Here is a 14,816-nt window from a genome sequence, read left to right on the forward strand (position 1 = left end):
CGAGTTTGTGCTATTTTCGCGTTGGAAGGAGCATTTTGCTCTCCAAAAGTGAACCACCCTATTCAATGTGATATTTTTGCCGTATTTTTAAGTGATTTTCGCTGTGTCTCTCCGTGTAGCAATTCTCCATCTTTTCATGGAGAACTGGAATGTGAACTTTTAAACTAAAAGGTTTTTTTTTTATTTTGGTGTAAAAAAATCAGGTTTTTTTTTCTGTGAAGGGGCATGTTATTTTTATTTAATTTAAAAAATATATATTTTAAAAATTTTTATTTTTTACACAGAGCAGCCAGCAGGGGGCCGGAGCTCTCGAGCCGCTCATTAGATATTCATATATTCACTGCACCCGATCATTACATATGCACGATCGGGTGCAGTGAATACTGGGTCCCCCGCTGGCTATAGGGGGGGGGCAGCTTGTGCTGCCTGGGTCCCGGGGAGCCCTCCTCCCCTCCACATATGTTCAGGGGCAGCCAGGGAGACTTTAATCTCCCTGGCTGCCACCGTCCCCTGGCTCCCTGCCAGCTCCCTGCCGCGGACGCTCGTCCGCTGCAGGGGTTAAGACTCGCCGCGAGTGGCGGCGAGTCTTAACCACATTGAATAGTGGGAGCAGGAGTGGCAGCGAGCCCTCCGGAACAGGGCGAGTGCATGGCGAGAGAAAAAATCTCTCGCCATGCACGGAGAATTTTTCTCATTGAATACTGCCCTTAGAGGCACTCGAAAAACAGTTCTAGCCTTGTAGGAGTTTTCATATAGTCTGTGTAGATGTAAATTTATAGGGCTCCAGGAAAATTAAGAACTGCAAAGTCTTTTAAACAGGGCATTCTGTTGTTTCTACATGAAAGACGAGAAAGGGACACAACTGCTATCATTGAAAGCCAGGGTTTACTGGATTGGGGCCCAGTAACTGAAAGAAAGAAAGATCATTTATTTGTTTATGTATTAATAGTTACAGACAGTCAAATGGTAGGAGGGCATTTTGAATTAATTTTAAGAGTCTTCAGTAAGTGTTTTTTTTATTTTGAATGTTTGTCCATATGTTAATATTAAATAACAAATTTTTCATTAAATCAACAAAGCAAAGTCATATTTGTCCTGCTGCATACTATGCTTCGGGTGAGACTGGAAAACTTAAGGAAGGATTTCTTCTATACGTTTCAGATTAAGTAACCAAAAGTGTAATCAGGCATTTCCTTTCCTCCTAGAGGCCTATTAATTAAGCAGAAAAAAATCCTATCTTCAGCTTTTGTAGCTGGGTACAGTGGGCCAGATGTAATGCAATGCAACTCTGTCGGCCATGCAAGCAGGCCCTCATTAAAGCAGCGGCAAAAAGGGTCAGTACCCCTGGGCCCCCTCTAGCTAGGGGGGTCCTGTGGTTGACATGTATTTTTTTTTTTTTTGTAGCTAAAGGTTTTGTGCATGGGAGTGGGGTAGTTCTGCAGCTTCACCTATCTGCCAATGTGACAATGATTAATGGTGCTAAGCATCGGGAGCCAAGGCACACTGACTGCACAAGTGTGCAGTGCATTACTTACTGGGAGCTGACTAAGTCCCATGACACTTTGTACAAGAGGGCAGAGGCTGAGAAGTTTGTGCTGAGCTCTGATTGGTGTAGCTCATTACCTGCTTCTCAGGACCATGGAGGACAGCAGCAGCCTAGTCATGGGAGGGTCTTTAATCAGAGGCAGCACTGAGCCTGTGAGGTCTCTTTTTGTGTGTGTGTATGTATGTAAAAACAAGAGAAAAGATACCAGGCGCAATGTCCGCTGATAGAGCACACAAGTGAGTATATCAAAGGTAAACAAATTTACTCGAAATATAAGCTCACATACATCATAGTTTAAAATAATCAGCTTGCCAGCACATCGATATCACATCGGAAACAGCGTGGAAGAACGTAGGACCTCACAGGAACAGACACCGCTGGATATGGCGCCCACGACGGGAAGTTCAGTCCACACACTGATGTCGCATGATAGACGCTGGATGAGCAGCAGCAATGGTGCGTTTGGACCTCTGGCACGCCCAACTATTTTCGTCACAAGCGGACTTCGTCAGGGGCTGCATAGGGGAAATAGGGGGGCCCAGGGGTACTGACCCCTTGCCAGCAGCAACCTACACTGTGTGCCTCACTCAAATGGCTGCATGGATGGTTTCTCTATTGGCAGGTTGCACCACATATTTATATATTCATGTGTGGCGGGGCATTCATGGCCTTGGTCCTCAGGGCGCACTGGCGGTGGGCCACAGTGCAGGGCTGTTAGGTGTCAAGGGTGCCGGTGGAGGAGGGAGAGGACTATTTTGCCCATTCTCTCTACCTGCTGCCGTATTTCCTGACTATCCCTGCCATGCTCACTTCTTTCCTTCAGGTCTCTTTACATGCTCACTCCCTGCCTTCAGGTCTCCTTACCTGTACCTCGTGTCACCTGTCTGTCTCCCCCTCCCTCTAGACCAGGGCTGGGCAACAACGGCCCTCCAGATGTTAATGAACTACACATCCCAGCATGCCTTGCATCAGTTTCAGCATGGCCACATAGCAAAACTAATGCAAAGCATCCTGGGATCTGTAGTTCACTAACATCTGGAGGGCTGGTGTTGCCCAAACCTGCTCTAGACTGTAAGCTCTTTGGAGCAGGGCCCTCTTCCCTCCTGTTCTCACAGCACTCTTCTTGCATTTCAATTACAGCTCTCTTACTCCCCTACCATCTATACCTGCATCTCGTCTCACTCACCTCCCTATATCTCAGCTGTATAGTGTACTAAGAAATGTACTGTTAATTGTGCTCTGTTTTTGTTCTTCTGTTGCTGTTATTTCTAGTTATGTCTTGTTCTGTGTACCCTGTACTGTTCTACTGGCTGCCTAGGATCTGTGCTGCTAGCCAAATATGTACCCTGTGTCACCCCCATAGTGTTCTATATCTGTACAGGTTTTACTTGCTACCAATCTGGCTGGTTTAATCACCAAGTGGTGCCGCTGAATGGCTGCCTGGGTGCTGTACAGCTCAGTAAATATATGTTGTGAATGTCCCTCATTAGAATGCATCTAGTGCATATCTGTATGTGTGCTGTATATCTGTACTGCCATTGTGTCTCGTTCTGATAACCCTTTGTATTACAGTATGTGCCTTATTTTTAATGTCTGTAATGTGCCTTGAGTCCTGTTGGAGAAAGTGCGCTATATAAATAAAACTATCTTTGAGAAAGCCGTCAAAACACGTAGGCAGGGAAACACGTCAGTCAGAAAATTTTTGGCCTACCTCTCCACCATCGGCCGGCATCTGTAGCAGAGAAATTGCTATCAAAACCCAGCAGCGCTACTCACAGTGGCTCCGGGAGTGTCTGAGCAAGCGCACAAGATCATCAGCAGCTGCAGTCATTGGGGTGTATTCAATGCCGCGGCCAGCGAGGGGGTTAAACAGCGAGGATTGCAGAAAACCAGCGATCCTTGCTGTTTAACCCCCGCGCCGGCGACTCGCTCTATTCAATGTTCTGGGGAAATCCTCACCGTCACAGGACGGCGAGAATTCCCCAAAACAGCGAGACCCGCGGCTAATGCAGGAAACTCGCTGTATTTAGCCGCGAGTCTCGCTGGTTCAGGAGCCGAATACGCCGATTTCCCCTCGCTCAAAAAATGGAGCGAGGGGAAATTGGCGTATGAGGGGGGGGGGGGTGCGTTGAATACTGTCAGGGTGAGTGGTAACAGGGAGCAGGAAGCTCTGCTCGCTGTCACCACTCGCCCACAGCATTGAATACCTGCAATTGAGAGAGAGAGATCCCCAATATCGAGCTATCAAAAGGGGTTTGCTACTCCTGTAGTGGTAACTCTACCCTACACTGCAAAGTGCTGTACCGGTACTAACATTAACACTGGACATTTTGCTCATTTTCTGACTGGCTACTTTGGAGATTACAATTACTAATAAGACTGCTTATTAATCTACTTATAACAACTGCCAACCAAGAAATAAGAAATAACATGGACAGGTCCATGCAGACCTAATTTTATATAATATTTTTTAGTTTTACCGGCCAGTACATTTGTGTTGTATTTAATCTTGCACTATATTATATTATATATATATATTATTAAAAGTACAATTTAATTTTAAATTGTGTTATTGGCTTGTCTAAATACTGTTCCTAGCGCTGTCCTGGCTTTTTTTTTTCTTGTTTTTTATTTACTGGGAGTGAGTGTACACAGCAGCTGAAACGGTATTACCTATTCTTGCTGTTCCTTTTTAATGATGACCATGCTGCCAAGGCTGTCGCTTCCCCCGTTGCCCACCCACCCCACCGCTGTCGCTTCCTTCCTTTACAATGCTGGCATTCTGCCGGGTCTCCGATGCCAATATCGGCATAGGCAGGGATCACGTATTGTGTTGGGGGTATTAACCGTCTATACAGAGAGGTGAATGTCACCAGATGAATCAATAAACAGCTCTTCAACTCTGTGCCAGCTATCAGCATTCAAAGCTAGGCAAAATATTGCCATTAATATATCACTTCAGTGGGTTTCCACTGTAATATTCTTATAGTACTAATAATATTATGAAGCACTACAAGGGAAACATACAATTGATAGCTGGACCTGAAACATAAACTGAGAACCAATAAAGTTTTGCTTCACTTCAGGGTATAATGTAACGCATATTTTGCTAATAGTTTAAGTTTAACATATTAACATAAATAAATATGTATTTTTCTAAGGCAGCCCCAGTCACACTTAACTTTCCAGGCTTTAGCTCAATGAGGGTCAAATAAACATTGCAGGAGATTAACAGGAAACCCACTCTGGAAATGAGTACATGCAACCAGTTGTTTCTTCAACATCGGAATCCCGACTGTCAGGAGCCCGACAGCCACAATCCCAACTTACTGTACATGGGCTATTTTTCCTTGCAGCTCGCCACAGAGCCAGCAGCGTTGCATGTGCAGCAAGCCCACAAGGGGCTTGAATGCGCTCGCCACCCCTGTCGGGCTCCTGACAGTCAGAATTCCCGACTGTTGGTAAGTTATACCATACCCTAGGCAACCATGGGCAATGTAAAGTCCTCTCATAGGTAAAGTTAAGTAACTGTGTTTTAACACTACTGTGGGGTATGCGCAGTTGAAGTTGGGGAATTTTGGTTACATATAGGCTGGTGCAACCATGCTAGTATGCACTTGGGTCACCACAAAGACGCAAATACGCCAATAGACAGACATACATATTTATTTCAGTGCACACAGGGCTTAAGTACAGCTGTGCGTCAGCCACAAATAGTGCTCTTTATTATACAGTCACATGCTTTTAAGTACAAGCGTTCCCTGAAAACTCAACTCTTCACGTAAGCTTATCATATTCAGGAACACCCACTCAACCTCCTGTAGCATTCATATCTATTTGCATCCCATCAGGACTGTTTTGCAATCTGGTGGGACTGCCATGCTATGGAATTATATTCCTATGTATCCCTCCTATTATCCCTATAGATTGTAAGCTTGTGACCAGGGCCCTCCTACCTCCATGTCGGTTTGTTTATACCCAGTTTCTTTAATCACTTAGCAGTGCACATCCAGGGACAAGCTACTTTTCTTATTTTTGTGTGAACAAAGCTCTTGTGTGATGACATTGTCTTCTCCTTGCTGTAAAGCCATATTTATACTTCTTACTGTACATTATTTCATACAGATAATCAGGGTTGCCAACAGAAATTGTAAGGCCCGGGACTGACAAAATAGGAAGGGTGTCCTTCCTTTTCTCAAACACCTGGAATGCATGGCCGCATTACTCCACCTTTACAATGCTTCATGGGAAATGTGAACTTTTTATGACAAATGATACTTTATAAACTTCAGTCCTGGGCCCCCTTCCTGTCTGGGCCTGGAACTGGAGTCCCCGCAGTCCCCCCCTGATGACTTACCTGCAGATAATAGATCATCAGTATCCTTATACATCTAGCATAAGTATGCCATGCAGCGTGAGATGCTTGGCTTGACTCTTGAGTGCCACCAAGGGTGAATTTTTTAAACTTTTTTATAATAGTCTGCAGAACTTGCATCACAAAGAAGCTCCAGCTGCTTAATTGTAGCAAATTGTGTACAGATTCAGAGACGTGGGGGGTTATTCAAGTTTGTTCGGTCCTGCGTGCATTCGCACGCAGTACCGATGTTGCGCATCTGCGCAGGCGGGTTTCTGTGCCTGTGCAGACGTATGGTGCATTCACCACAGCAAACTTTCGGTTCGCCTGGTATACGCACCCATGTTGGGGTGTGGGGGGCGAAGAAGGGCGGGGGGCGCCGGGCTGCCTCATTACCATATGAGAATGCCCATGAGAACACTGGGCGTTCTCATGGTAATGAGGCCTTGACGCAGGAGCGGGGGGCGGGCAGATGATATCCGTGCCAGCGTGCATGCATATGTAAGTGACTTAAAAGTCACTTATATATGCGTGTACATCGAAAGATGTGGGAGGTTACCCGCAGGCATACAAATGGATGTTTATGCTGAACATCCATTCGCAGCCTATGCGGGGGAACCTGCGCTGTGAGGAGGGGGGGTGTTCATTCGCCGGGCGGGGTTTGGTGGATTTGCAAGGCTGCGAATCAACCATAATAACCCCCTTGGATTGTCTACAGCTCTCTTGTTACTAGTGCCCTCCAGGCATAAGATTGGTCAGAACTGTCTCTAAGTAGCAGAATAACAATTGTAGCTGCTTATGTGCTAGTGCATGTGACTATCGTACAATAGAAGTTTTTGGGACAGTCAATAATAAAGCAGCCACTGTTGACATATTTTTCTGTATGGTAAATAGTAATGACTGTGGAAGGTGACAACTTGAAATTTACTTCAGTCTCTATAGAAGGGTTGCAGTAATCGGGTATTGTTCACCATAACTGTCCTTCACCATTTATCTTTATTGAAACTCCTCAACTCCTCAACTCCTGATTCTGGAGCAGACTTTTGTGTTAAATGAATACTACTGTAGTTAAAGCCACATTATTATTGCCTTGTGTTTGGGGGTTTTCTATTGTTTAAAGCACTGGAAACATTCACAGTTGCTAATATCTAGAATAATTTCCATTGACCAGTTTCTGCAGAGTCCTTGAATTAAAGCGCATCATTGATGTGACAAAGCCTTGGTGGACATTGGATCACCATGTTAGGTTTTGGAATTTGATTTTATATGTTTGCATTTTAAAAACTTCAATAAATATTGACTCATTAAGGTTAAGCAATAACGGTAAATTGTAGTAATTAGAACTGATGTGCAGAAAAAGAGAAATGTTTTTGGGTTATAGGTCAGTACTGAAAAATGGGGACACGTATAGAAATCATAAAATTCTAGGCGTTCCTCTGAAATGAATGAACAGTTGGCAATTAGGATATTTAATGGCAGCTCATGTGTTAGAAACCTTTAGCAAGTCAGTAGGCAGTCATTAATTGTACATCTAGTGCATGAAGAAAAGGAACAGAAGAATAGCCATATGGTAGTACATCTCTATGGGCTTAATTGGGAAGACCCCTCTGCAGGGCAACAACACTAGAGTCGTTAACAGTAACAGCGAGGAGAAACTGTGTTTTCTCCCAACAGGCATCATGGAGGCTTGCCAGATCACCCACCATGTAATAACAGCAAGTCACTATTACTAATAGCCAATCTTACAATTACAGCCCCTGGTATTTCTTTATACAGATCTTTAAAAAAAATATTGACTGGTGTATTATTTTAAATATTGTACTGCTCCACCTGCGGTGGCTGTGTAATGTCATTTTGTCACACTACTTTTGCCACACCAGAACACTGCAGTGAAATGTGAAATTATACGTTGTGTTTATAGTATGCCATTTGTTTCTTATGTAACATTTTAAAAGAGGGAAATCCAGTAGATAAATACTATGTCTGGCAAGTGCTTTGCTCATGAGGTTCAATTGAATTTGAATCTATGGATTTTCTAGTATTGCTTTCTAGCCATAAAAATAATGGAGCAATGCAAATTTGCATGCTGTCGCTAGGGCTTTAAGTCTCCAACATTTTTCAGCTTTTATTCCCCATGCAATGGTTCCAATGAATGAAAAGGTCATTATGGTTTAGTTCTGACCTTTGAAAAGTTACAAACCATGTTTCTTTTACATTTCTCATTTTGTTTCTTAAAGGATGCTGAAGAGTACACAGATCTCCCCGTCAGACACAACGAAGACCAAATGAACAGTGAGATGGCAAAACACCTTCCTGTTGAAGTGAACCCACATTCCATGGATACTGGACATACCAAAGCACACCTCCTTTTACAAGCCCACTTCAGCAGATCCACATTACCTTGTCCCGACTATGCCACTGACACCAAAACCGTACTGGATCAAGCCATCAGAGTTTGCCAGGTAAGTCCCATTTTGCACAGTATCCAGATGATAGATGTGTCTAGGTAGAAAGTCAATAGGTTTAAATCAAATGACCGACAGGCACAAAAGGTCAACAGTGCTTAAAGTTGACAGGTACAAATGGTAGGCAGGTTCAAAAGGTTGATGTGATGACGGTCAATGCATTTTTTTACACTTTTCACATTTTACCAACATTTGCTTGATTTACAATCCAGAATAGTAACCGTACCTGAAACATGATGAGCAAAGCAAGCTTGCAGGGGTACATGTTTGAACTGATAGTGGTCACATAACATGGTATATAGGTGGGGTCTAAAAAAATAGTGTTGGTCATTTTTGTGCCAACGATTTTCTTACCCCTGTTGACCTTTTGTACTTTCTGACTTTAACCACTGTTCAACTTTTGTATCTGTTGGCCTAAAGAGCAGTACGGATGGTGTAAGGGTTAGCATTACTGCCTCACAGCATTAAGGTCATGTGTTCGATTCCCACCATGATGCTAACTGTGCAGAGTTTGTATATTCTCCCCATACTTTCCTCCGGGTACTCCGGTTTACTCCCACAATCCCAAAAATATACTGGTAGGTTATTTGGCTTCTAACAAAAAGCAACCCTAGAATGAATGTGTGTGCATGTACCTGTTGCAGGGAATTATTATTATTATAATTTTATTTATAAGGCGCCACAAGTGTTTCGCAGCGCCGTACAAAGATACAATACAGGGAGACAAAACTTGGCATAACATTGAATAAATAACAAAAATAGAGTACAAATAAAGAGCGCCACAGTTCAATACACATTACAGCTTAAATATAAGTAGTAAGGACTCAATGAACATACAACTAGAGGCCAATGATGGAGATGAGTATGCAGACGAAGATGGTGAGTATAGGAGAGCTGTGAGTGAAATGTGAAGAGAAGTGGACTTTGACAACAGGAGGGAAGAGGGCCCTGCTCGGAGGAGCTTACAATCTAGTAGGAAGGGGAGACAGACAGATTACAAGAGGTGCAAGTGAGGGGGTGGTGGTTAGATAGCAGGATGTAAACAGGCAAGGGGTCGGAGAACCAGCTGGTTTATGCAGTGGAAGGGTACGCTTTGATGAAAAGGTGAGTTTTCAGTGCCCATTTGAAGCTTTGCAAGGTCGGGGAGAGTCTAATGGAGCGAGGGAGCGCGTTCCACTGAAGGGGTGCAGCACGGGCAAAGTCCTGTACTCTAGCATGGGAAGCAGTGATCAGGGTGGAGGAGAGACGACAGTCATCAGCCGACCGTAGAGGGTGGGAGGGTGTATGAATGGAGATGAGGTTAGAGATATATGGAGCAATGGAATTAGAAATGGCCCTATATGTGAGTGTGAGGTGTTTGAAGAGGATTCTGTAGGGGTATGGGAGCCAGTGCAGACTTTGTTGAAGGGGAGTGGCAGAATAAGAGCGGCGGGAGAGGAAGATAAGCCTGGCTGCAGAGTTGAGGACAGATTGGAAAGGAGCCAGTTGGGAACGAGTGAGGCCGGTGAGGAGAGCGTTACAGTAGTCAAGCCTTGATATGACCATTGAGTGGATGATAAGATTAGTTGCACTCTGTGAGAGAAAGGGCCTGATGCGAGCAATGTTGCATAACTGGAACCTGCAAGAATGGCCCAGGGCTTGGATGTGGGGTGCAAAGGAGAGGGAGGCGTCGAAAGTGACACCCAGGCAGCGGAGTTGGGGAACGGGGAGATAATGGTGTTGTTAACAGTGATAGAGATATTAGTAGGGGGCATAGCTCTGGGTGGGGGAAAGATAATAAGTTTGGTTTTGTCCATATTCAGCTTCAGAAATCGCTCAGACATCCAGGAGGAGGTGGCAGAGAGGCAGTTGGAAACCTGAGAGAAAACTGTGGGGGACAGATCAGGAGAGGAGAGGTAGATTTGGGTGTCATCAGCATAGAGGTGATATTGGAAGCCAAAGGAGTTAATGAGTGCACCCAGAGAGGAGGTGTACAGGGAGAACAGAAGGGGGCCAAGGACAGAACCCTGAGGGACCCCTTCAGGAAGGATGGAAGGTGGTGAGGTGGATCCAGAGGCAGAGACTGAGAAGGGAATATAGATTGTAAGCTCCACTGGGGCAGGGACTGATGTGAATGTTCAAATAAACTCTGTAAAGCAATGCGGAATATGTGTGCACTAAGAAACTGTTAATAAATAATTATACATGTCAACCATCTGTTATACAAGCCCATCTGCAGATTGATGCATGTATAATGATAGCACTTTAACACTTGTCACATTTATGGTAGGGATTTATTTTGATAATAAAAGAAAAAAACAGTAACTTGTTGTAGATGAGTAAATACTTATAGATGTGCATTTTTAAATATTCAATTGGTGGTTGATGTTTTTTATTGTTTCCCCACACATGTAGGTTTAGTTTAACTATTTTGTAGAACACAGGTGTTCTGTGCTAATGTTTCATCTTGCTGCGTCTAATGTGGAAACAAAAAAGCTCTGAAGTCATTTTCTATTGTTTTGCTATTGTGTTGGGGACTGTATTCCACTTTGTCCTTTATTTTTTTTTGCATTTCACACCTGCTCTACAAAGATAGTTTTCAATATACCTCCACTTCTGACGTTACTATAGTTGCCATGGTTGCCTTTTGTTCTAAATGATAAAAAAAAAAAAATATAGACACCATAAGCCAGATGTAAATAACTGTTCTAGTGCAGTTTCTGCAGTACATTGTGATATTGAAGATTACCATTTATTATAATCTAGGTACTTCAAATGTTGTTTGATAGAAAGGGAAGGATGACCATGTGAGCCATTAAAATAGAGAATATTGTAATCAATGGATAAAAATGGAAATAGAATAGATATTTTAATTCTATTCTGTTTTTACATTTTTTTTTTGTTCTAAAAGGGTCCCACAAAATATGTACATTATATTTGTTTAGTTTGTGCCATAGCACCTGTAAAAGGCAGCCGCAGTTAAAACCCATTTTTAAAGTTTTGTGTACTGCAAGGGCTGGTGTAAGGCTTTTCGGCAAAATTGGCAAAATTTTAACCTACAGCCTTACAACCCCACAATAGCACAAATAGCCGCTTTTGAGCCCATACAGCGAAAATGTGGAGGTGGCATCTTAGAAGTTCCTGTACCTCCTAATGGTAAATGCATAATAACTTCTACCCTGCATGCGATTGGCTGTCATTATCATGCAGAAATCCAGGTGATTTTCAATATTTTAATATTGCAACACATGGAGACATTCTTTGTTAGTTCTCTACCTTGATCTTGAAAAAGCATTTCACAGAATCAACTGGGACAATATGTAAGCTACAATGTGAAAATTCAGATTCACAGATAAGATACTAAATTTGATCCTGGACATTTATTCTTAACCTTCAGCTGAAGTTTTCACTAATGGATGCTATTCATCTAAAATTTGATATTACCAATGGTACTCGTCAGGGGTGTCTATTATTACTACTGGCTGAGTGAATCAGGCCTCTTATCTCTATTGTAGGGCCTGTTTTTGGAGATGTCTTCCATAAGATTTGCCTCTTTGTGGATGATATTCTGTTGTGAATTCTAGAACCTCAATTCTGAATTCAGAATCCTCTCTTCTCAACCTCTGTCCTTGACTCTTATGCGGCATTATCCTATTATAAATTAAATACTACATTCGCTCCCTCTTAACATACCATACATTGTACTAAAATGCCTGAAAGACACTGGTTTACGCAGGATGCCTCTGGTTTACGCAGGATGCCTCTAAACCCTGGGTGATTATAGAATGTGCTACCATGTTTCCTTTAGTTCTTTCTGACCTATTGTGGCTTTTACAAATACCTTCAATTAAGATATTGACTCAACAGCTGTTTCCCTAATCCGCCTATACAATTTGGTCTCCCTAAATTATTAGTCTTTTTATTTTCATCCCAACCTAAACTTGGTGGGATTTCCAGATGCTATCAATGCCTGGTCTCATAAGATCAGATAGGGGTTTTCACTGCACAGGGAAAAATATTTACCCAATATAGTCACTTAAGAGGTATGGAGATTTTTTTTCCAGTCTTGCTTTAAAATTTCCAAATATGTCAACCATTTAGAAATTTTCTACAAATTCATAGAACTTATTTTACGCTGGAGCAAAACATAAAATCTGGCCTGATGTATCTACTTATTGTTGGAGGAAATGTGGGATGACTGGTGAAATTGTAGAGATTATCTGGTTGTGCCCGACACTGTGGTGTGAAGTGTTTTCCCTCATATTTTTATTTGTGCTAGGATTTAATATACCAATAGGATCCCCTCCTACCATTATTTCACTTTTTCCATGGTAAACTATCTAGAGGTGATAAATTATTTTTGGGTCGTATCTTAATAGCCACCAAGGCCTCAATAGCTCAATAATGGAAGTCTGCTGCAATACCCAATATGGGGGTGGGTTGCCTAAGCAACAGTTACAGGCGCTGAGAGGTGTGGATCATGAAGCAGCTACAGAGAAGGGAGGAAGAGATCCCTAAAACAACAAAAAATAGAGAAAAAATAACCATGTAGCGCTGATCATAATTAAAATAAATTATACGTTTTTAATTAAAAGTACATGAATGAAAATCAGCACATGGCATCCTTAGCACAATGCTATAGATCAAGGGTTCTCAAACTATTTTGCTCTGGGACCCCATAAGACAATACAAGGTATTACTCGACCCCAGCAAGTTACCACAGAATGGTCGCCACATGTGTGATCAGTGAAGTGAAGTGACCGCTATTGTGACAGGGCAGCAGTGGGTAATGAGGGGATGTAAAAGGGGGAAAGGGGATGGAAGAGGGAAGCAGAGGGTGTTTACTTAATGAGTTATCCCTTGACCCCCCTCCACAGACACAATAATCTGATGGTCAGCAACATGGATTCGTGACCCCATGCTGAGGTTGTCGGGACCCACTTTGGGGTCAGGACCCACAGTTTGAGAACCGCTGCTATAGATTATATGGAAAACTAATTTGATACATTCCTATTGATACCGCCAATTGATAAACCACAATGATGTCCTACAGGAAAGTCTCTCTTTGAAGAGTGGTATAGTAGTTACTGCATTGAGTGTCCACTGGAGCGGTTAATCCAGTTTAGGATGGTATTGCAACAGTGTCCTCCATAGTAAGTGGGAGCAGAAGAGAAAATATTTTCCCTGGAATAAGTGGTGGTGGTGGTGTGGTAAAGTTGTTATAGGCGGCAGGTGTGGATCCAAAAAGAAACAAGGTAACAAAGAGGTGTCCTGGTGCTTGGCTCCTGACTCATTTCCCTGTGACAAGGCATAGCTTTGATAAAGCTGTGCATTGACTGATATCCAGACAGCAATTACAATGCCAGCGCTGGAATCCCAACTGCTGGGATGCCGAAGGTAAGTATGCCAGAGAACAGTTTTTTTGTTTTGTTTAGGCAATAGGTGGGGACTTAGCATGGCCGGCTCTACCATTAGACAGCTTTAGGCATCTGCCTAGGGCGCCTGGATCTGGGGGGGGGGGGGGCACCAAGTTTGCAAATCAAAAAATCGAGGATGTCTATGAGGATCCTTTTTGTACTTAATGCAGGTGGCGACTGTGAAACTTCTAAACTTGGAGTGCGGCACTATATACTGGGAAATATATATATATATATATATATATATATATATATATATATATATATATATATATATATATAGCTTACGTGGGGCCGGCACTCCGTGGCCACTGAAGATAAACTTGCCCGGTGCCTTCCAAAAGTTTCCCCGTTAGTGCAACGGGTACATTAAATATCTCTGGTGGCGGCGGCACTCTCAGACGAAATAATAACACAATACCACTGTAGAAGTGTCCAACGTTTCAGTGCATAGCACTTTTATCAAGAACAGTGTAACTGTTACACTGTTCTTGATAAAAGTGCTATGCACTGAAACGTTGGACACTTCTACAGTGGTATTGTGTCATTATTTCGTCTGAGAGTGCCGCCGCCACCAGAGAGATATATATATATATATATATATATATATATATATATATATATAAAATAGTAAGTAAAGAGTGGCACTCCCGGGTCCCAATCAATATTGCGAAGATACAAAGCAGTTAATGCAATGGTTCAATGTCCTTTATTGGACATTTTCATGTCAGTGGCTACTTTTCTGGCAGGCACCTCTCCATCGGCCTCTTAGGGGACCCACACTTCTTTCCTGAGCACGCCCAGGACCAGCTCCTCCTCCTCAGCTTCTCGCTCTCCCAGCCACCATTCTCACTAATAAAACAACCTTAACCATGCTCCTGCACCATTATGGCGCCGGCTCCCCCCCGCCACTGATAGGGCTAAGGAGCCCTAGTTACGCCACTGCACAGCAGTCAGTAGTCACTCCCCTTATATATTTAGGCTAGAGAAAAAAAATGGAACAAATTATGTATAAAAAATGTCTTAGTATTAATAAGACATATAGCTAAAATGTT

At 42.9% G+C, this 14,816-nt stretch overlaps 1 protein-coding gene across 2 annotated transcripts in view; it reads left to right on the forward strand.

Moving 5' to 3' along the window:
* Nucleotides 1–14,816, forward strand: part of ASCC3 (activating signal cointegrator 1 complex subunit 3) — a 718,547-nt gene that overhangs the window by 665,443 nt on the left and 38,288 nt on the right. For both annotated transcript variants that reach the window (XM_083176983.1, XM_083176984.1), the window contains exon 37: nucleotides 8,138–8,362. In XM_083176983.1, coding sequence (XP_083033109.1) covers nucleotides 8,138–8,362 — 225 coding nt within the window. The remainder of the gene's footprint in view (nucleotides 1–8,137; nucleotides 8,363–14,816) is intronic.

This window comes from Crinia signifera, chromosome 3 (assembly GCF_055691185.1).
Source record: "Crinia signifera chromosome 3, ASM5569118v1, whole genome shotgun sequence".
NCBI lineage: Eukaryota > Metazoa > Chordata > Amphibia > Anura > Myobatrachidae > Crinia > Crinia signifera.